At 39.7% G+C, this 23774-nt stretch overlaps 1 protein-coding gene across 1 annotated transcript in view; it reads right to left on the bottom strand.

Moving 5' to 3' along the window:
- Nucleotides 1–23774, bottom strand: part of LOC114658035 (mixed lineage kinase domain-like protein) — a 126607-nt gene that overhangs the window by 42423 nt on the left and 60410 nt on the right. Inside the window, exon 5 of the mRNA XM_051931544.1 lies at nucleotides 11987–12087. Coding sequence (XP_051787504.1) covers nucleotides 11987–12087 — 101 coding nt within the window. The remainder of the gene's footprint in view (nucleotides 1–11986; nucleotides 12088–23774) is intronic.

Raw genomic sequence — 23774 nt, 5'->3', positions numbered from 1 at the left:
TATATATATATATATATACATACATACATACATACATACATACATACATACATACATATATATATATATATATATATATATACACAGTAATCCCTCCTCCATCGCGGGGGTTGCGTTCCAGAGCCACCCGCGAAATAAGAAAATCCGCGAAGTAGAAACCATATGTTTATATGGTTATTTTTATATATTTTAAGCCCTTATAAACTCTCCCACACTATTATAAACATTTCACGCACAGTTATACAGCATAAACCCTTTGTATTATCTTAGATATTAGGTAAGATTCATTGAAATTATGTATGTAAACACAGTTTACATACAGTAAAACCTAAATATTATTTTAAAGATATCGAGCGTCTCCGATATCAGTACGTTACAGCCATTACAACAGACAGGCCACCAGCAATAAATACGTACAATACAAGAAAAATTGTATACAGTAAAATGTGTGTACAGCGACACTAAACTATGTACATGAAATAAGTACTGTACGTTGTAGAAGGGTACAGCCCGGACACAGAGAGGCAGACACGTTGCAGTCCATCACCCCATGTTTATTTACACTATTATTATACATAAGTCACTAAGTGCACCGCCACCAACAAACCCCAACAGTCTCTCAAAGTCCTGGCTTCTCCTCCAAGCCGTCTCTTCACTACACACACACACACACACACACTCAGGGCCTCTCCTTGCCGCCTCCTCTGACCTCGTCCACCTCCTCACCCGACTCCAGCCTTGATTGCAGGGCGGCGGCTCCTTAAATAGGCAGCTGATTGAGGGCCGCACCCGGCCACCTGCCACAACGTAAATAATTAATTATGGTTACACACCAACAATGACACGACGACTTGTCCGATAACGATGAGTTTAATTTTACTGCACAACAAAGGATAGCGTTACAGCTCTTCTAAAGGAGCCTCTTCAGGTGACTGTTTAGCACCGCCGTTGTTCTTCTTCCATCACTCTTCAATCCAAATCCCTAAAGCAGATTCCATCCATACTACTGCCTTATCACGTCCACTTGCAACTCGTTTTGCGCCCTGATTAAAGGACACTGCGGCCGTAGATCTTATATGCTTTTTCTCCTTTTTAAATAAAAAGAATCGTGGACTCATTGATGCTGTAATTGTGTCCTGCAGCGGTGTAGCTGTTCCCTTCCTTCAACATATCCAAAACTTTTACCTTTTCTGCAATCCTGAAGCATTAGCAGTAACGTGCATTAATTCTGAATGAGTGAGATTATACTTCCTGGTTACTGCAGCACTCCGTTGCTGAGCCAATCAGCAGCACACAGGAACTTAACCGCGTGCTCTGATTGGGTAGCTTCTCAGCCATCCGCCAATAGCGTCCCTTGTTTGAATTCAAATGCGTCCCTTGTTTGAATTCAAATGGGCAAATCAACTGAGGAAGCACACGTACTGTAGACCGCAGACATCCGTGAAGCAGTGAAAAATCCGCGATATATATTCACATATGCTTACATTTAAAATCCGCGATGGACTGAAGTCGCGAAAGACGAAGCGCGATATAGCGAGGGATCACTGTGTATATATATATATATATATGTGTGTGTGTGTGTGTGTGTGTGTGTGTGCACGTGTGTGTATTGTGGCGGATGGCCGGGGTCCATGCCCGGCTGTGACACCCCAACGACACTGGGTCCAGGGAAGCAGCCATGGGATGCACGTTACGTCCCCCAGAACACTTTTTGGCAGCCCCCCTGGGTTGCATCGGGGCCGCAATGGTGGAACACTGGAGCTCATCCCTGTTGGGCTCCATGGCCACCGCCTGGGGGAGCTGCAAGGCTTAACGAGCCCATCTGGGTGGGAGCACAGCCACACCTCTACAAAGACCTAAGGAAGAAGGTGGCATGGCTCTTCCTAACTTTCAGTTTTATTACTGGGCAGCAAACATACAAGCTATAAAAACCTGGACACAAATAGATGGACATACACAGGCTTGGTCCGCAATAGAAATAAAATCCTACAGTACTTCTTTATATTCCCTGCTTTGTGCCCCAATAAATGCAAGTTTCACCAATATACTAATAACCCAATTGTGCTTCACTCACTCAGAATATAGAACCAATATAGAAAGCATTTTAAGATGGAGAATCTTTTATCTGTGGCACCTCTGCATGAAAACCACCTTTTTTAACCCTCACAAACATATGCAGTCTTTAATATATGGAAAACATTTGGGATTAAATTGCTTAGAGATCTTTATATAGACAACATCTTTGCATCCTATGAACAATTACATTCCAAATTTAATTTTCCAGCAACACATTTCTTTCACTGTCTTCAAATTAGAAACTTTGTTAAACAGAACCTGCCCGATTTTCCCCATCTCCCACCTTTGTCTATGCTGTAAAAAATACTACTCAGTTTCGAGGACTCAGACAGCATTTCTGCAATATATAAAATTGTTGTACAGTCCCTCCCTTTCAAAGATCCAAGAGGACAATGGGAAAACGATCTCATTCAACATATCAGAAAAGGAGAGGAAGGTAGCAATGGTTGATTTGTTTTCAATTCTATTTTTTGTAAAAATTGATCGATTTGTATGGAATGATTACAATAAAATCAATAAAATTTAAAAGGAAAGAAATCTGATTTTATTTTCAGTGATCAAATCGTTTACATAAAATAACTTATTAGTTGATAGACTGTTATTAAATGGTGCTGTTTACATGTCACAGAAAAGCTGGTATTATGAAAGAATTCAGTACAAAAAGATCTGGTAATTCAGTTATTTACATTTAGACTTTGCTTTATTTTTTTGCCTGTTCTGTAACTGATTATAACATGTTTTATACTTAATGCTTTTCCAATTAAACTGGTTTATGTTTTAATGTGTTCTAATGCATTTTGTAGGCTATGTATCCGTAGAATTATATGGTCAAACTCTTAATTACCTTATTAATGTTGCCCTGTTGGAATTTGGACCCCTGTCAACTGGACTGTAGTCTGTCTCTTCTGTAAAACTGGAGTTAATGCTGTTCTCCTCACACCAGATTTTTAGCCATTTGTTCAAGGCAAATAGTCTCCTGACTACATCATTTGATCTTCTTAGCATGGGCTGAGGTTCACAAATAATGACCCTTGTAGCTGTAGTCTTCACTTTTACAGTGAACAGCAACAACATAAGCTCTGAGGTACATCAGGGGTCTGTTCTAGGGCAAGATATCAGATAATCCAGGATTCCAGAATGAATTCTATCCTGCTATATTGTGAATATCACACCAGCAGATTAGCCACTTCCAGAAGACAGGACTTCAATCAGCTCACACGGTCCCAGGTAGGTTGATCCAGATAATCGCATGTTCATGGTATTATCTACAAGCCTTTATGAGTCAAGCACTAAATAGTCAATCAACCACAGACTACAAGTTTGAGAAACAGAACAACTTTCATGCTAGCAGATCAAGAGGTGGCTGAGGCAGTGCATAAAGATAATCGGCACATCTAACAAAAGTGGAGCAATAAAGCAACAGCTACCGAGGAAATGCAGATGGTGTGGAGGAACATCACTGAAAGAATGAATGCGTAAAACAGTTATACAGTGAAATATGTGAAAATTGTGTGTGCTAAATTGTTGCATTGTGTCAAAATGCTGTATTTTTTACTCGCAATGTTATAAGCCTTAAACATTGTATTCCATTTTTACATTATTAATAATATCAAAAAAAGTCTAAGACCCTTGGCATTAAGTGTTTAGCATATTATATATATATATATATATATATATATATATATATATATATATATATATATATATATATAGTGGTTCTACTGTGAGAAATGTGTAACACTATCCTACCTGCATTGAAGTCTGTATTGTCCAGTAATAACATTCCAAAAGAAAGCAAACCTTAATAACGTTGATATAGAAATCTACTACAGAAGGCTGACAGTACCCACTCTTTCTATTGGTAACTTACATTTTTCAAATGTGAAACCCTGGAAATTTGGCCTCAACATTTGTACAGTAATTCTGTGCATGGCATCTCATTATTTTAAGGAATGGATAAGACAGGACATTGATATTTGCACTGAGCATTTAATATTCAGTATATGCATGTAATCCACAATTCAGAAGTAAAAAAAAAAAAAAAGAATACGTCTGCCAGTATTTTCGCTGATAGTAGCTTTATAAGAGGAACAAAGTGAGAAAGAGAACCTATCCACTACAACTAGAATTGGAGGGAGGCCGATCTGTGATAAAGTCCAAGGAAATGTGCTCCCAGGGGACGTGATGTTACAGAAAGGGGCTGGAACAACGATAGTCGAAGTCCAGGGGTGTTCTTAGAGTGACAACAAATCTTGCAAGCTGATACATATTTTTTAACATCTGTTGTCCAGCCCTTCAACCAAATAGTTGTTTTGAAGAAATTCCTTGTCTGGCCACCCCAGGATGTCCAAATATAGTTAACTGGTGGCACAGATCCCCATTGGGGTTGTGACTTCCAGAAAGGGCATCTGCCCTTCCGTTTTTACATTAACATGAAATGCATTACCATGACCCTGATGAGTGGTGGATTCTTTTTGCCGATTTTAAATACATTATGTTTTTTTATGATCTATCTTGTATAACAGATGGAAGTTTGGCTCCCTCTGTATAATGATGTCACTCCTCCAAAGCCAGATTAATTGCCAGGAGCTCATGATTACTAATGTCATAATTCCTTTCAGTAAAGTTAATTTCTTAGAATAAAAGGCACATGGATGAATAACTCCTGTTTTGAGACATCTCTGAGAAAGTATCACTCCACTTCAATAATGGATGCATCTACTTCCATGATGAATGGCAATTCCGTATTAGGGTGATATAATAATAATAATAATAATACATTTTATTTGAAGCGCCTTTCAAAAAACTCAAGGTCACTGTACAATCAGGTTAAAAAATAAACATTCAATAACTAGAAAATTTAAAATCCAAATAAAACATCAGATAAAACAGCAATAACAGTTACAATGAATAAGCAATTTTGAACAGATAAGTTTTAAGATTAGCCTGAAATTGGTGAAGGGTAGTCATATTCCTAAGATAAGCAGGTAATGAGTTCCATAAGGAAGGTGCCGATCTGCTAAATGCGCGATATCCCATCGTAACAAGACGTGCTGGTGGATTATTTAAGTTAATGGAAAAAGAGGATCTGAGCATACGAGAGGGTTTAGTGACTTGTAGGAGCTGTGAGAGATATGTGGGGGCAAGATTATGAATGGCCTTATATGTAAGGACTAAAATTTTGTAGTTGACCCTAAACTTTATTGGCAGCCAATGAAGCTGCTGAATAACGGGTGTAATGTGATCAGAATAGGGTGTTTTAGTAATTATACGAGCAGCCGAATTTTGAACAAGTTGAAGTTTATGTAATAACTTTTGAGGCAGACCAAAGAGAAGTGAATTGCAATAGTCCAGGCGGGAGGTGACCAAACTGTTGACTAAAATGGCAGTAGAGTGATTTGACAAAAATGGACGCAAGCGATTAATGTTTCGCAGGTGAAAGTAAGCTGCTCGAGTAACAGAACTGATGTGAGACTGGAAAGATAACGTGCTGTCCAGAATTACACCAAGGCTTTTTATCTGATCAGTACAGGTAACAGAAGTATTGTCTATTACTACTGAGATCTTTGATGCCTTCGCTATTGCAGATTTCGCGCCCATAAGAAGCACCTCAGTTTTATTAGAGTTCAACTGCAAGAAGTTGGAAGATAACCAAGACTTGATCTCAGCAAGGCAATCAGTAAGTGAGGATGGTGGAAGCGATGCAGATGGTGAAGTGGAAATATATAACTGGGTGTCATCTGCGTAACAATGAAAGTTTATCTTCCATTTACGAAAAATGACACCCAAAGGAAGCAGATAAATGATAAACAACAAGGGGCCAAGAACAGAACCCTGAGGAACCCCAGATACTACAGGAGTGGGAGTGGAGGTACATGTATCCAGCTGAATATAAGATAGGGCTGTGGTAAACAATTGTTTTATATGTTCAAAGGCTTCATTCATTCGCCACCTCAGTCTACAAAAATTTATGCCAGGTTTTCCGGGTTAACATGGATATAGTAGCAATAACAAAACTCAAGTTTTTTTTTTACATAAATCAATGATAGTAATTTGCAAAACTGACAAATCGGTAGACCAGTTTAACATTCTGTAGTGGTTTCCAATGCAAGATAACGGTGATCTTAGCATTATCCATGGCTAAACCAGTCCAAGAACAAAATTTTTTCACAGTAAAAATCACAGTTCTTTATTTTAGCAAATAGATTATTTTTGTGAAGGCAGAGAAGGACTTCCTTAACATGCTTAACACGCGTAGGAATGTCTTGCAAAAATAATCAAAATATTGTCTCTGTATACCAATACACATTTGCCCAATAAATCTCTAAAAATATCATTAAAAAAGAACTGGAAAACTGCCGGAGCATTAGCCAATCAATATGGCATTACTCTGTATTCGTAATGCCCAGCAGTGAAGCAGTTTTCCATTCACTCCCTTCCCGAATTCAAATATGACTATAAGCACTTCATAAATCTAACTTTGTAAAAACATTACAGCCAATAGCTTGACTCAGAATTGAGGATACAAGTGGTAAGGGGTAATTTCTTTTGAAGGTAATTCTATTAAACACTCGGTAATCAATACAAGGTCGAAGACCCCCCAGTCTTTTTTCTTAACAAAAATAAGCCTGCCCCTACCAGCCTGTAAGATGGGGTAACAAAACCATTCTACAGATTTGCAGCAATATTTTTTCAGAGCCTCCTGTTCCAGCAATGACAAGGCATAAACTTTCCCTTTAGGCAATGGAGCCCCTGGCATTAAGTCAAAAGCACAGTCATTGTCCTGGTATAGAGGTAACACTAGGCATTGTTGTTTATTAAACACATTAGCATATTCAGAATATTTAGAAGGCAGGACTGATATCTTGTTACAAAGGACTGAGTTACAGTGCATCCGGAAAGTATTCACAGCACATCACTTTTTCCACATTTTGTTATGTTACAGCCTTATTCCAAAATGGATTAAATTCATTTTTTTCCTCAGAATTCTACACACAACACCCCATAATGACAACGTGAAAAAAGTTTACTTGAGATTTTTGCAAATTTATTAAAAATAAAAAAATTGAGAAAGCACATGTACATAAGTATTCATAGCCTTTGCCATGAAGCTCAAAATTGAGCTCAGGTGCATCTTGTTTCCCCTGATCATCCTTGAGATGTTTCTGCAGCTTAATTGGAGTCCACCTGTGGTAAATTCAGTTGATTGGACAGGATTTGGAAAGGCACACACCTGTCTATATAAGGTCCCACAGTTGACAGTTCATGTCAGAGCACAAACCAAGCATGAAGTCAAAGGAATTGTCTTTAGACCTCCGAGACAGGATTGTCTCGAGGCACAAATCTGGGGAAGGTTACAGAAAAATTTCTGCTGCTTTGAAGGTCCCAATGAGCACAGTGGCCTCCATCATCTGTAAGTGGAAGAAGTTCGAAACCACCAGGACTCTTTCTAGAGCTGGCCGGCCATCTAAACTGAGCGATCGGGGGAGAAGGGCCTTAGTCAGGGAGGTGACGAAGGACCCGATGGTCACTCTGTCAGAGCTCCTGAGGTCCTCTGTGGAGAGAGGAGAACCTTCCAGAAGGACAACCATTTCTGCAGCAATCCACCAATCAGGCCTGTATGACACAGTGGCCAGACGGAAGCTACTCCTTAGTAAAAGGCACATGGCAGCCCGCCTGGAGTTTGCCAAAAGGCACCTGAAGGACTCTCAGACCATGAGAAAGAAAATTCTCCGGTCTGATGAGACAAAGATTGAACTCTTTGGTGTGAATGCCAGGCGTCACGTATGGAGGAAACCAGGCACCGCTCATCACCAGGCCAATACCATCCCTACAGTGAAGCATGGTGGTGGCAGCATCATGCTGTGGGGATGTTTTTCAGCGGCAGAGACTGGGAGACTAGTCAGGATAAAGGGAAAGATGGCTGCAGCAATGTACAGAGACATCCTGGATGAAAACCTGCTACAGAGTACTGTTGACCTCAGACTGGGGCGATGGTTCATCTTTCAGCAGGACAACGACCCTAAGCACATAGCCAAGATATCAAAGGAGTGGCTTCAGGACAACTCTGTGAATGTCCTTGAATGGCCCAGCCAGAGCCCAGACTTGAATCTGATTGAACATCTCTGGAGAGATCTTAAAATGCCTGTGCACCGACGCTTCCCATACAACTTGATGGAGCTTGAGAGGTGCTGCAAAGAGGAATGGGTGAAACTGGCCAAGGATAGGTGTGCCAAGCTTGTGGCATCATATTCAAAAAGACTTGAGGCTGTAATTGCTGCCAAAGGTGCATCGACAAAGAATTGAGCAAAGGCTGTGAATACTTATGTACATGTGATTTGTCAGTTTTTTTATTTTTAATAAATTTGCAAAAACCTCAAGTAAACTTTTTTCACATTGTCATTATGAAGTGTTGTGTGTAGAATTCTGAGGAAAAAAATGAATTTAATCCATTTTGGAATAAGGCTGTAACATAACAAAATGTGGAAAAAGTGATGAGCTGTGAATACTTTCCGGATGCACTGTAGGTACAGTCTCAAGCAAATTTGAACACAGTATGAGCTCCATTGTATGGTATCTTTAGACTCCAAGTTAATAAAAGAATTGTGTTTGTGCAACCAGGGGTATCCAAGGATTATTTGAGGTAAAGGAGACTGAATAACAAAAAAGGACAATGTTTCTTCATGAAAGACTAGGGGGCTTTGCCCCTTGCTTGCTTCGCTCGCCAACCCCTTTCCCCCCCCGCCAGCGCTATGTGCCATTGTGAAGAGGGTGGCTGAATGTACCCCAAGGAGATATGGCCACTCCTCCAAAACACCTCTTAAACGGCGATACAATGGGAAACAAATACAGATTTTGTTTTACCTTCTCTTTGCTTGATCAGTTGCTGGCTTGCTGCTGCTGCGTGCTGTGTGATCTGCACTTTGCTCACCTACCCCTCAAACCCCCCCAGGGCCCCCCCTACCAGCACTACGCGGCGTTGTGAAGAGGAGGGCTGAACACACTCCAAGGAGACATGGTTGCTCCTCAGAAACCCCTCTTAAATGGTGATACAATGGGAAACAAATAAACAGTTGATTTTTTAACCTCCTCTTTGTTCAAACAGCTGCTGGTTTGCTGCAGCTGCCATGCCGCGTGTTCTGCATTTTCATCTCTCTTCTCCCCCAGACATCCTCAAACACTATTCTATCTCTTTTTGCTGTTCTGCTATTTCACAGAGTAATATTTTCTGTTTGTTTGCAATATTGCGATCTTTATTTTCCATTTTTGGAGACTTTTTAATTTTTCTACTTCCATTATCCCTAATCTGCTCTGCCTGTGTATCACGGGTCTTGCTTCCAAAGACTGTAAGTATGACGTGACTTGACCATCTCGCGGGATGTGAAAGTGTAACTGTCTCTCTGTCTCTCCTCAAAAGATCACGTCTCGTTGCAAGTTTTTTTTATTTATAATCGAGAGATTTCTATCTTGATAGAGAGCAAGACTATAACATAATCTAAATGCCCACAGCCAATGGGCTGACTATATACTGAAACGATTCGAGTTTTAAATTGAAGATGTATAGGAGTGATATGTAAATGCTCAATCATGGAGGAGCTGATAAAATTCCCTACTGCGCCTGAATCAATCAGAGCATCTGTGACAATATTATTATTCAAATACAGAATTACAAAAAGTTATTTATTCAGGGTTTGACTACAAGTTCCCACCCTACCAACTTTGACGTAGAGTGGGTATATTAGTTTCCCTGCATCTTCGGGCAGTTAAATACCATGTGTCCTGCATCTCCACAGTTGTTTTTACTTTACTTGGTGCTGCTAATGGCTGTTTTGCCCAATTCCATAGCCTCCAGGGCAGTCTTAAATTCACCAGGTCTAAGGATAGGTCAACTTTCCAATCTCTTTTCTAACTTTCTCTCTGATAGATGTGTACCCACCTTTTGGACTACCTCTATCACCTCATGAAGTTGCTACCAAGCTTGTGGCTGGCTAACTCATCCTTTATGTCAGGGCTTAATCCTCGTTTAAAAACTGGAATTAGTGCACGATCATCCCAATACGACTCCATCGCTAACATCCTATACTGCACAATATATTTATTTATTGGCTTTGAACTCTGACGACAAGCTAGTAATCTGTTCACTGCTACCTCTGAACGAAATGGTATATCGAACATTTTCCTAAATTCCTGCATAAATAAAGCCAAAGAAAAACAGCACTGAATGTTAGAATCATACATAACGGAAGCCTGTAGAAGGGGTTTCTTGTCCAGCAGCGATATTATGAACATAAGTTTCAGATCACCTGGAAACATTTTAGGCTGGGCTTCAAAGACATTGTTTTAAGAAACCCCAACATCATTAGGGTCTCCTGAAAAACATATTGGATGTGGAATCCGAGGCTCATGATGGTGGCTAGAAGCTAAAGCAGGAGTTGGACTTGCCAAAGCATTAACTGCAAGCATTAACTGATTTCACCTCTCCTGCTAGTTGTTCCACTGATGCCTGCAATTCCCCATCTTGTTTCTTTAGGGTTTTCATTTCCTCCTGCATATCTCTCATGTCTCAAAAAATACGCAGCATCTCGGGGTCATTATGATCCTGACTCAGCAGGAAAATAAGAGAGCTAAATTTGTGAGTAAACCGAGAAAAGCAGCAAAAGGCCAAAACAGAAGAAAATAAAAATAAACCATAGTGACTGTGACGGAGACAAGAGGCAAAATCTAAGTCAATCAACAGGCAATAAGTCATAACCAGGGAATACAAGAAAAGTACACATATTAAAATAACAGAAAAGAATTCCGCACATTAGATAAGGTGCCTAGAGAAAGGCTGACCTTTTATGCTGATTGTTGAACAAATCAAGGTCACCACCCCAGAGACCCTGCCCCTAGAGACAACGGACATGACCCTGAAAACATTACACAAATGGCTTCTCTTTAAGAAATAGGCTATGAAGCATTAGTTTACAGTGTAAATCATGACATGCTCAAGTAGTATTTTGTTAAATGTTCAGGTTTAAGGTCACTGTTTAAGTTCAGTTTTTTTTTTTTTTTTTTTTAATTCCTTTTTGTAGGGCTGTCTTAGCAACATCAAAGGCCCCCTGGCAAAGTAGTGCACTGGGGCCCCGTTTTGATAGGCATCATAAACATTGTGGGCCCCTATGCTCTTGGGGGTCCCTGGCCAGTGCCTATTGTGCCCATATGTTAAGATGGCCTTTGTGTTGATTCTACATTCATTTTGTGATTCAGTTTGTATTTACTTCATGATTTATTAATTTTATAATTTCATGTTTTAATGTTAGATGTGATTAATAACATACATTTATGCAATTTTTTAATCAATGCCTAGCCCTAATATTATATATATATATATCTATATATATATATCCTTTTGTACCATATTTCCGTCATCTGATTATTTCTCCCATGGTTACTGAAGGGGTATACATACAGGTTCAAGTGTGTCCCGCATTTGTAAAACGGAACACACTTACAGGGAGCAAGTGCCTCATGCTGGACACAGCATGTGCCACTTTTAATGCTTCTACAATTTGCACTGTGTGTGCGCCCCCTTATAATATTGAACTTTCAGCTTTTCATGTGTGGTGCTTTTCTTTTAGGACAGCTACAGCATGTGCATATCTGATTTAGGTAAAAGTTTAAACCAAATGAGAAAGCCTTGCAACACACTAGCTAATGAAAGAGCTGGACACATCCGGTAGCAGAGATATAGATTACCATTATAGATAATAAATCATTGATAAAATTAAGGAAAAAAGATATTGATGTATTCACGTCATAGAGTGTACTGTTTTGAACATTCATTATCAAGCAATAGGAATAAATATTAGTGTATAGTTATACCCCTGCTATCTAGAGTAAGTAGAAGTTACCAGAAGCTTTAACTCACCCGTTTCATTGAATATACAGATTCCAAACATTCGAAGTATGTTTGGAGATTCGAAATACTTCATAGTTTTAACTTCCTTTTCAAATACCTTTCGAACCTCACTGAAGAGAAAAGGAAATGGTACAATTTAAATAAGATAATACCTTTAAAAAAATATTTATTTGTATAATTTATTATAGCTTTAACAAAAAATGTTCTCAGATTTGAAGAGTGAGACAGTATTTGCATTCAAAATGGGCAACACACCACATCTTTGTAAACACATTCAAGTTTGAAAAGTTAATAAAACAAACTCACATCACCTTTAAATTAGAGTTAGGAATCTGAAGAAAGGAAGGAAAGTGTAACATAATAAATTAAAGAGACTAAGACTTTAAATGTTTTGGGTTGCACACATCATGGTTTTCACAAAAATAGATATAACTACTGCATTTAAATTGTCTTTTTATGGTATTAACAGTATTCTTAAAATGTAGCCACTGTTTCTGTCATTCATTTAATTAAGCCACTTGTGATTCTAATGATTGACTATGGCTAGAAAAAAGTGTGATTAATACACTGTTCATTCCATGTAAATGGTCCAGACCCTGACTTCCTATTTTAACACCATTTTGTACCATACTCTAATGGTAAACTGCTACCCACACCCAGTGGCAGTTTTTGATATGGGCGACATGGGCCGTGCCCAGGGTGGCATCATGGGCATCGGCAAAATTTTTTTTTTGTGTGTGTGTGCCCATGCCCCCCCGACATCATGCCAGCACATTTTTGGGATTGCATGGGCACTGATCGGTTTTCTATTGCCCATTTGCAGGGAGGATGGGCGCCATCCATTTGCGAGGCGCGCCTGCTGCTTGTTGCTTGCCGCACAGGAAGGAGAGCGGCGGGGGATTCTCTGGCTGGCTGGAGCGGCATCTAATAACCAGCTCGCAAAATAAAACAAATTAAAAACAAACAAACAAACACAAAAGCACCAGACATTATGATATAGACTTATAATTTGCACCGATGTGTTTTCTAAATTCTATCACACCCATATATGCGGGAAGTGAGCACGAGGGCCCTCGGTGCGCCTGCTTGCTGCTGCTGCTGTGCTGAAATCTCACACACAACCTGTCGAAAGGGGAGGGGGGGCAGGATGCTTCCAAATAAAGCACATTTCATTCATAATATTGTCAATCCAAGCCCATTATGTCACAACTAATTTTTCCTGGGTTGTGCGAAATCGCAGAAAAAAAAAAACCCTATCCAAACCGAATCTACGCACTAAGGTGTAGGTCTATTAGTTTACGTTGTGGTGATTCTCGGGTTGGGGGATGGGTGTTGATACTAGAGTACAAAATGAACACTGATGGAAGATGGACAAGAAAAGGTCAAAGCCATCAGGTGCTCAGTTTAGAAAAAAGAGAAAAGAAGAGGAGGAGAAACAAGCAAAAGATAAAGGTAAGCAGATGTGTCATTGGATAATGTATCCTGAAACAAGATAACATTATTTAGTAGGGATAGGGAAAACTTCTATTTACGTTTGTTAGCCACTTGGCTATGATAGTAAACAGTCGACAGACAGTAGACACTGATGTGGCTTATTGAATCTTTTGGACCGTGTTCAGCATAATATTAATTAGCCATTAATTGGAAGAGGTGTATTGTTGATTTGTCTCCTATTCTCAATGTATGACGAATTATAATGGCTGTTTGTTAGCCGTTTTCATACTATGCTACGCTAAAACCGGACGATAGTATTCTGTTGTAGTCTAGCTGACTTAGCAAAAAAAATCCCTTACACTATTAGGCTACATTATTTAGGAAAGTTATCTTACTGTAATTACAGAGTAATGAATTACTTCCAAACACTGATGTTGTGATAGCCTATTCAATAAAATGCTTGTTATACATATAATTCTGAATATTTGATAAATTGGGCAAAATTATATGTTTGTTTTAATTATGAAAATGATGCATACATGTATCTGAGTTTTAGATTGGGTTTCTATTCAGGGGCACTTCTGAAATATTTTGGAGCATCCTCTGCCACTGCCACTGCCCAAGATGAGGAGCCGTCCACCTCCTCAGCCACATATGTGTCTCCACAAATGTCTGATCCCGAGTATGAAGACCCAATTGCGGCCACTTCAGGTGTGATTGTGTGTAGCCTGAGTGTATGTGTGTGTTGCATAATATTTTGCAAAGACTGTTCCGCCACTATGAATGCTGTGTATTCCAAGTAACTTGTGTATACTAATGCAAATGTATGGTCATAGAACTGCCTGGAGCTGAACCCCCTGAGGATGAGCCCCTGCCTACGGACCCTGAAAACTGGCCTTCAGATATCACTGACAGCATTCGAATACAGCTGGTTTGCAAAGGTTTGCTGGTAGCACCTGACTTTGTTTTCCCTAGAAATGAGGGTGATGGAAGAAGTTGCCACCACCACCAGTATTTTAAGAAAACACTAGTTAGCGGTGAAAAGATGCCTAGAAGCTGGCTAGTATATTCTGAGAAAAACAACAGCCTTTTTTGCTTCTGCTGCAAGCTGTTTTCTAAAAGACACATCAATCTAACACGTTCTGGACTGACAGATTGAAAGCATGCCAGTTCTCTTCTCACCTCAAATGACAATAGTCCTGAACACCATAACTCCATAAAAGCATGGAAAGAACTGGTAGTGAGGATTAAAAAAGGTGAAACAATTGACAAACAAGAGATGGCACTTCTGCAGGCTGAGAAAATAAGATGGAGAGCGGTGCTGACTCGTCTCACTGCTATCATTCAGTCTCTCTCAATCAGGAATTTAGTACTAAGGGGACACATAGAAACACTGTTTTCTCCATCAAATGGCAATTTTCTAAAAGAAGGTGAACTCATGGCAAGGTTTGATCCCATAATGCATGAGCACATTAACCGTGTCCAGAAAGGCACTTGCAGTCACACCAGCTATCTCGGTCACCATGTACAAAACGAACTCATTGATTTGTTGAGTAGCAAGATCACTTCAACAATGGTTGATGATATCAAGCTGGCAAAGTTTTTCTCCATAATTCTAGATTGCCCTCCAGATATTAGCCACACTGAACAGCTGTCAGTTGTGATTCGGATTGTGTCATTACAAGAGAAGCCCCATATTAAGAAGTATTTTATGGGTTTTTTGGAAGCTGACGAATCCTCATGGGAAACATTTTGCATCCATGATTTTAAACAGGCTGGAAGAGCTGAAAATTCCCTTTGAGGACTGCAGAAGTCAGTCATATGACAATGGAGCCAACATGAGGGGAAAAAACAAGGGCGTTCAAGCCAGGCTCCTGGAACTGAATCCTAGAGCTCTTTTTGTTCCCTGTGGAGCTCATGGACTGAATTTGGTTGTGGCTGATGCTGCAAAGGGATCTATTGATGCCACAAGTTACTTTGGGAATTTGTAAAAACTTTACAATTTGTTTTCAGCCTCCACTCAGAGATGGGCCATCTTGAAAAAACATGCTAACATTACACTGAAGATGTGGTCTGAAACAAGGTGGGAAAGTAAGATCAACAGCGTTGAGCCCCTGAGGTACCAAGCATCTGCAGTGAGAGAGGCTTTGACTGAGGTGAGAGACCACACCAAAGACTCAGTCATAAAGATTGAGACCCAGTCTTTGTCTGAGGAGGTGGGATCATACAGATTTAGCATTTGTACAGTGGTGTGGTATGACATCCTGAACCAAACCCACCATGTGAGCAAGCTCATGCAGTCTCCCAACATGCATGTGGATGTAGCTGTCAATCTCCTCAAAAAGACAGAGAGAGGTCTCTGCAACTACAGGGCAACAGGCTTTGCATCTGAACAAATGTCAGCCAAGGATATGTGTGAGGACATGAACATAGAGGCTGTTCTGCAACAGAAAAGACTGAGATCTACAAAGCGGCACTTCTCTTATGAATCATTTGATGAGCCATTGAGTGATACCCTAAAGAAGCTGGAGGTGACCTTTTTTAAATGTTGTTGTTAATGCTGCAGTGTCTTCCATCCAAGAGAGATTCACCACATTAGAAAATGTGTGAGAGAAATTTGGAGTACTGACAAAAATCTCTCAAATGATGACCTCACTGAACAGTGCTACTTTGCTTTTTCAGGACCAATCATACTTGGATGCCAAAGATCTTGCACAGGAGATTAAGAATTTGCCTGACTTACCATCAAAATCTATGACCTCTCTTGAGCTGCTGAACTTTGTGCATCATAGTGAACTCTCAGAAATATACCCAAATTTGTCGACTGCTCTGAGAATTGCAGTTACTCTACCTGTGGCTTCAGCAGAGAGGAGCTTTTCAAAGCTGAAACTTGTGAAGACATATCTGAGGTCCACTATGTCTCAGGAACGCCTCACTGGCCTTGCCATCATCAGCATCAATCATGCAATTGCTGACCAGATTTCATATGATGACATTATTGATGACTTTGCATCAAGGAAGGCAAGAAAGGTCCTGATTTAGATGACAATTATTTCATACTAGGGGGCTCCGCCCCCTGCTCGCTTCGCTCGCCAACCCCTGGCGTTGGGACATGAGAAAGAGTCAGATGTATGAATTAGATATAGAATAGTGTGCAGCTTTGGATGATGCCCATAGAAATAACAAATAGAGTGTTTGTCATATATTAATGTTTTATTGGAATATTTCTTTGTATACAACATTAGTAGTAAAGATGGTGTCTTGTCCTTGAATGAGTCTTCCTTGGCATGGATTATTTATAATTTTAACTTTAACGTCAGATGAACGGCAAACACGTGAGAAGGCAACATAAAGTTGTCCATGTCCAAAAACGGGTTCAGAGAGGTAGATGCCAACCTTGTCCATGGTTTGTCCTTGTGATTTGTTGATGGTCATGGCAAATGCAGGTTTAATGGGGAACTGTCGGCGTTTCAATGTAAAAGGTAATTCTAGCTCAGAACTTGTAAGGTCAATTCTAGGAATGAGAACAGTATTGTTAGCATGTGATCCTGTAAGAACTGTTGCTTGAATAACATTGCGTGTCATGGTGTTGACGACTAACCGTGTGCCATTGCATAAACCCTGTTTTGTGTTAAGGTTTCTTAATAGCATGATTATTGTTCCGTTTTTAAGGGTAAGGTTGTGTTGTGGTAATCCGGCAGGGTTAATAGTGTTCAAATATTCTAAGGGGAAATTTATATGTTCATTATCGTCATCAGAGTCAACTTTGTCTGAGCTTAGAAAGATCTGTGTCTCTCCAGGAAGTAATGAAATGACTTGGTTATTAATGTGATTAACATTAATATTTTTTGGACATAATATAGTGCGTTGTGTTAACAGGGGTATTTGGTCTAATGTGATTGCTGTTCCAAATATCTCTTTTACTAAGTCGTCTGAGATAAAGGATTGTGGAATGGAAATAATATCTGGGTGAAGTCCATCTGTATTTGTGAGTGTACCATTTCCCAGTTGTATTAGCCAACTGTTATATTCTGGATCTGGACATCGCATGTTTTGTACCAACTGTATTGTTTTAAAGCAATGCCAATTGTCTGCGTATTTTAAGGTGGACTGAACAATAGCTGAGCGCATGGCATGTGGAACAATAGCTAAGCATTGTCTAAAATCTCCTCCTAATAAAAGAACTTTTCCTCCAAAGGGAATATTATTATTCATCAACGTTTGTAGAAGTTTATCAATGGTGTTGAGTAAGTGACTGGATGCCATTGTACATTCATCAATAATTATCAGTTTTGCAAGACGGATGTCTCGGGCATTGCTACTGTGAATGTTCATAGTGGATACTGATGTCTCTGTGATTGGGACCGGTATTTTGAATATTGAGTGACATGTACGACCATTTATTAACAGATTTGCTGCCACTCCGGTTGTAGCAGATGCGATAATCATCTGTTGTCTTGCAGCAAAGAAATATATAAGTGTTTCATAAAGGTATGTTTTTCCGCTTCCTCCAGGGCCGTCAAGAAAGAAGCATTTGGGTATAGGGCTGTTGTCCTCCGTGGCATGAATAATTTGTTGAAAAGCATCAGATTGTAATTCATTTAAAGAGGAAAGCATAGTTTGTGCAATTCGTTCTTCTTGTTGTAGATCAATAGGTGTGTAATTTATATCCGGTAAGGAATCTGGAACATTTGGTAAATGGAAGTTTTCCAATGTATACCCAAGGAGCATAAGAGCCAATCCTTCCTGTCCAGTTGGAAATAATATGGGGTATGTTAAAGTATCAAGAAGCGGAAAGCAAATGTCTATGCGTTTGAATGTAGGTGTGTTGTTTTTATCAGGATGTAAATGTAGAACAATATCTCTGTGAAATGGAGGCTCACCATCTTTACTTTGAAAGACAATTGCCACTTCATTAACGACGGGCAGATTGTATCGTCTTGGATCTTGTTCTTTGTCCTTTATCAAGACCAAAGCAATTGTAGTTGCTGCTATACCTTCTGCATTTGCTTTTGTATTTGCCTCCTTTTCAACTTCATGTAGCATTTTTATAGACTTAGCTAATGGGTGATTGTTTATGACATGAGTGACGTTTCTCATTATAAGCTCTGTGCATTGTTTGTTTTCAGGAAGGTTCATGCGTTGATAGATCGCCTCATCCGGATCTAGGATGTAGATTTGTGCATATTTGCGTTGTTGATTTGTTTCAGGGTGCACTGTTCCAATGCGATGCAATATTTGTCCACATATGCGAAAGCAGTATGGGCCATTGCCTTTTGGTGGCCTGATATTTACTCCGGTAGATGCAAAAGCAAATGAACTATTGTAGGATCTAATACAGTTCATAAAGTTTTTACTTTCAGGCACATCGTTAGTTAGAAGCTTCTTTAGATATTCAGGATATGAATGTAAAGGAGGCAGTGTAATCTGACCTTTTTGACAACAACGTGTAAATTCATTATTTGTATTGCCAGTTGTTTCTTCTGTGAAGTTAAGTGAATGACAATGATTGCAAATGACATTCATTAATCCCAATGAATTTTCCTCAATAGTGGATTCCTTATTGAAGGCGTTTTCAGCCAATTGTCGTAAGCGTTTAACAGGTGCGTGGCGTTGATGATTGCGACGGGCATGTTTTGCTTTTTGCGGTTGCTTGCCTTTTTGTTGCATGTCCATTATTTGTGACGCGCTATTTTTTTCTTTTTTTTAATTCGCCTCGGCTTTGCGCAAAGTCCGTTTCAGTCTACGCCGTGCATTGTTTGTATCGAGCCTTGTCCGTTTTTGTATGTCGGTCATTTGAGCTTTGCGCTTTTCGCGTCTTGCTTTTTTTTTTTCTGTCAGTTCATTTGCGCGTTGTTCACGTCTCCGTTCCTTGTAGGGTCTGTGGGGTGGTTTTGTGTTCTTTTTTTTGGTCTTCCATGGGCTTGTTGAATCCCCCTCTTGGTGTGTGTCCCGTCCCGTCCCGTGCCTGTAGGGTGGGGGGGGGGGTATGGTCGTGCCTTGCTATTGTGCGCTCGTCTGTTCTTTTTTTTTGGTGTGTTTAGTTTCGTGTGCAATGTGTTTCGTGCTTTCCCCTTGTTTGAGTACTCTTTTATGTGCCTTTTCCTTATTTTGGTGCTTGTTGAGCCTCATTTTTGTGACTCCTTTCTGTATGTGCTCACTCCTGTTTTCTGTGCTCTTGTCGGACTCTTTTTGCGCCTGCGTCTCTCGCGGCCCCTCATCCGCCTCTCTCCCCCTCTTTGTGTGTGTCCCGTCCCTTGCTTGTAGGGTCTGTGGGGTGGTTTTGTGTTCTTTTTTTTGGTCTTCCATGGGCTTGTTGAATCGCCCTCTTGGTGTGTGTCCCGTCCCGTCCCGTGCCTGTAGGGTGGCGGGGGTATGGTCGTGCCTTGCTATTGTGCGCTCGTCTGTTCTTTTTTTTGTGGTGTGTTTAGTTTCGTGTGCAATGTGTTTCGTGCTTTCCCCTCGTTTGAGTACTCTTTAATGTTTTTTTTCCTTATTTTGGTGCTTGTTGAGCCTCATTTTTGTGACTCCTTTCTGTATGTGCTCACTCCTGTTTTCTGTGCTCCTGTCGGACTCTTTTTGCGCCTGCGTCTCTCGCGGACCCTCATCCGCCTCTGTCGCCCTCTTTTGTCCGCCTTTCTCGGGTCCTCAGCCGACTCTCGCGGACTGTTTGTTGCGCCGGCGCAGTACGTCTTTTTGCAGCTACGGCCCATGGCCGGATGTGCCTGCGTCCATCATCCGGTTTAGCATTCTCGGTTAGTAATATGGATCAGTGTGTGTTGTGCGAAGTGCAATCATGTTAATTGTACAATTTAGGAATGCCTTATTTTAATTGTATCTTCCTTTTATACTTATTTAATATAATAATTGTTATATGTATGTCTTATTTTGACTTCTGTGTGTGCTTGTTTTATATATAAAGTCATATTTCTTCCAATTTATATCTAAGTTATTATGTCTGTTTATGTATATATATACAGTATGTTTATCTGTTTAAATTCAGTATGGTTCCTACAACAGTTTTTACAATAAAATATGTTAATGTAACAATCCTTAATATGTTTTATGTGTTTGTGTGTGTGTGTAGGGGGGTAGGGGGGGGCACTAGAGGGGGTGTTCGCCCAGGGCACTAAACAGGCTAGGACTGCCCCTGCCCACACAAATGTCAGATGGCACATATCCAGTGTGACATTCTCCCAAACCCCAGCTCACTTTATGCACTTACCCTAGAAGCAGCAACTCACATTATCAGCTGTTAATTTACTCACACTGATACTACTGTAATTTACTTCTATGCCTGAAAATAATTTTTTGGTCTTTCCAATTCATTTTCTAATAAATGAAAATGTACTTTAATAGCAAGTTCACAATGCTATTAAATTTGCATTCAAAGATTAAATTACTGTATAAATTAAATATTTACCAACGTTTCACATTGTATTTTAATTGTCAAAAGAAAAATATATCTGAACCAAGAATACACAGAGCTGGAGAGCACAAAGTTAATATTTAGCTCCCTCTATATATATATATATATATATATATATATATATATATACTGTATATATGTCATTTAGCCCATTACAATAACGGGCGCTAGAACAGTAGTGCATAAACATTAGTAGGAACAGTCTATATTAAATGACAAAGGACTTTGACCTCATTCTTTTTGTTGGTCGTATTTTTCTTTCTTTCAGCCTTTCTTTTGTTGATGTTTACTTGCTGAGCTGACCGTTCTTCGTGGGCTGCCGCCGTGGATTGTGTGCCTTTAATTTTCTGTGACAGTAATACTGTCTTGTACGGCTCTATTCAATAAGGGCGCGCACAAAAAGGCGAGCTTCAAAAAGGCGACCTCAATTTAGCGCGCCTTTATTCGCTGCACCCAATTGAGGTCGCCCTTTTGAGGCTCGCCTTTTTGTGCGTGCCCTTATTGAAGGATGCCTGTGCGCGCCCTTATTGAAGGATACCGTCTTGTACGTCCGCAATATACCTTTAATTTTCTCTGGCGGTAATACAGGCGTGCGCGTCTGTAATATGCCGTTAATCTCCTCTGACAGTAATACTGGCTTGTATATGGCTGTAATATGCGTCACTGTATTGTGTACCTTTAATTTCCTCTCGCAGTAATACTGGTTTGTATTTCCGTAAAACGCCTCTAACTTTCTCTGACAGTAATATCGCGCATCGCACCGTGCCCCGCGCATGCGCACTTCATCAGAAGACACCCATACACGGACACCTGGACGCACATAGGGATTTTATATATATATATAGATATACACATACACATAGAGCTGCCAACCGTCCTCATTTTCCCGGACATGTCTTCATTTTTAACGTGCCATGGACTGTCCAGGAGGAATTTATAAAGTTTTTAAAATGTCCGGAATTTTGGCTCCTAAAATTTGAAAATCTCCATATCGTTATCATTGGTAAAAAATTAAAGCCAATCAGCATTTGCGGAAGAAGTGTGCACACTTTTTTCCCAGAATTTTCACTTCTATTCCAGTAGTAAACAATGCAGATATTGACAAGAGTAGCTAATGTCTGTCCAACTTAGCATTTTCACTTCATCTTTTGAATTCAACTTTATCTTCTTGGCGAATAATAATAATAACAATAATACATTTTATTTATTTGTAGGCACCTTTCTAAACACTCATGACCGAACAATAGATAAAACACAGATTATAAACAAAACTAAAATACAAAAATTAAAATCAGAAAGAGCAATTGTAATCAAAGAGAAAAAGCATGCTTAAACAAATTAGTTTTAAGTTTAGATTTGAAAAATGAAAACGATTCAGTATTTCTAAGCTCAAATGGTAGTGAGTTCCAGAGCTGGGGAGCAGAGGAACTGAATGCTCTGCTCCCCATAGTGGTAAGACGGACGAAGGGGACAGCCAAGTGGATGAAGGAAGAGGATCTGAGGGTACGGGAGGGAATGGCAACATGGAGGAGGTCAGACAGATATGGAGGGGCAAGGTTGTGGATAGCCTTAAAAGTTAACAGAAGAATTTTTAATTGAATGCGGAACATAACTGGAAGCCGGTGAAGCTGCTGCAAAACAGGAGTGATATGGTGAATAGAAGGGGTTCTAGTAATGATGTGGGCAGCTGAATTCTGGATCAGTTGAAGCTTATAAAGAGATTTGCAAGAAAGACCAAAGAAAAGGGAATTGCAATAATCCAGATGAGAAGTGACAAGGCTATGAACAAGCATAGCAGTGGTGTGGAGAGTGAGGGAGGGGCGAAATTCCATTAATGTTACGCAAGTGGAAATATGCAGACTGGGAGATGTTATTGATGTGGGATTGAAAGGATAAAGTACTGTCAAGGGTGACACCCAGACTCTTAACCTGTGGGTAAGCGAAGACAGAGGAATTATCAATAACAAATGAAAAATTATCAGTTTTGGATAATGTTGATTTTGCACCAATGAGGAGAACCTCTGTTTCGTCACTCTTTAATTTAAGAAAATTTGAAGAAAACAAGGATTTGATTTCTGTTATGCAATCAGTAAGTGAGGAGGGTGGAAAGGAAACAGTAGGTTTGCTAGTGAGATAGAGCTGGGTGTCATCAGCTTAACAGTGGAAGCTAATGTTATATTTACGAAAGATATTTCCAAGGGGAAGGAGGTAAATAATGAAAAGGAGGAGCCCCAGGACAGAGCCCTGGGGCACACCTGAAGTAACAGCAGTGGGTTGGGATGTGAAAGTTTTAAGCTGAACAAACTGAGTGCGGCCTGAAAGGTAGGATCTGAACCAATCTAGTGGAGTGTGGGTAATGCCAATTAAAGATAATCTATTGAGAAGAGTAGTGTGACAAATAGTGTCAAAGGCTGCACTCAGATTAAGGAGGATGAGAATAGTAATTAAACCAGAATCAGTTGCCATAAGGAGGTCATTAGTAATTTTTATAAGTGCTGTTTCTGTACTGTGGAGGGGATGAAAACCAGACTGGAACATACAGTTCATTATAAATGTTGTTCCTTTCCTTAATTATTTGTAATCCTAATTCACTACAACTAAGTGAATTTATTCAAAACTGAAATTGCAATTTCGCATTTTCTATGTGAGATCTTCTTTTCGATTCTTCTTTCAGCAGCTTGGTTTAACAAGAAATTTCATACATCCAGGTATAGTCCATCAAATTTAAGTGCAAGTGAGTACTGCTTTGTAATATTTTAATGGAAAATATTGTTATTACCACCCATTGTTCCAAAATGGATTTATAATTGATGAGTGAATGAGTCAACTATTAAAGTTTCACTTAATTATAAAAAAAAAAATCACACATTTATTCTGTCATATAAATGTAACATCCTTTTAGTTTTCAACTGATCAAGTACTAAGTCGTTTAAT

This window comes from Erpetoichthys calabaricus, chromosome 9 (genome assembly GCF_900747795.2).
Source record: "Erpetoichthys calabaricus chromosome 9, fErpCal1.3, whole genome shotgun sequence".
NCBI classification, from domain to species: Eukaryota; Metazoa; Chordata; class Cladistia; order Polypteriformes; family Polypteridae; genus Erpetoichthys; species Erpetoichthys calabaricus.
Note: the sequence above shows the minus strand (reverse complement) of the source record. Positions and strands in the feature narration are given on the sequence as shown.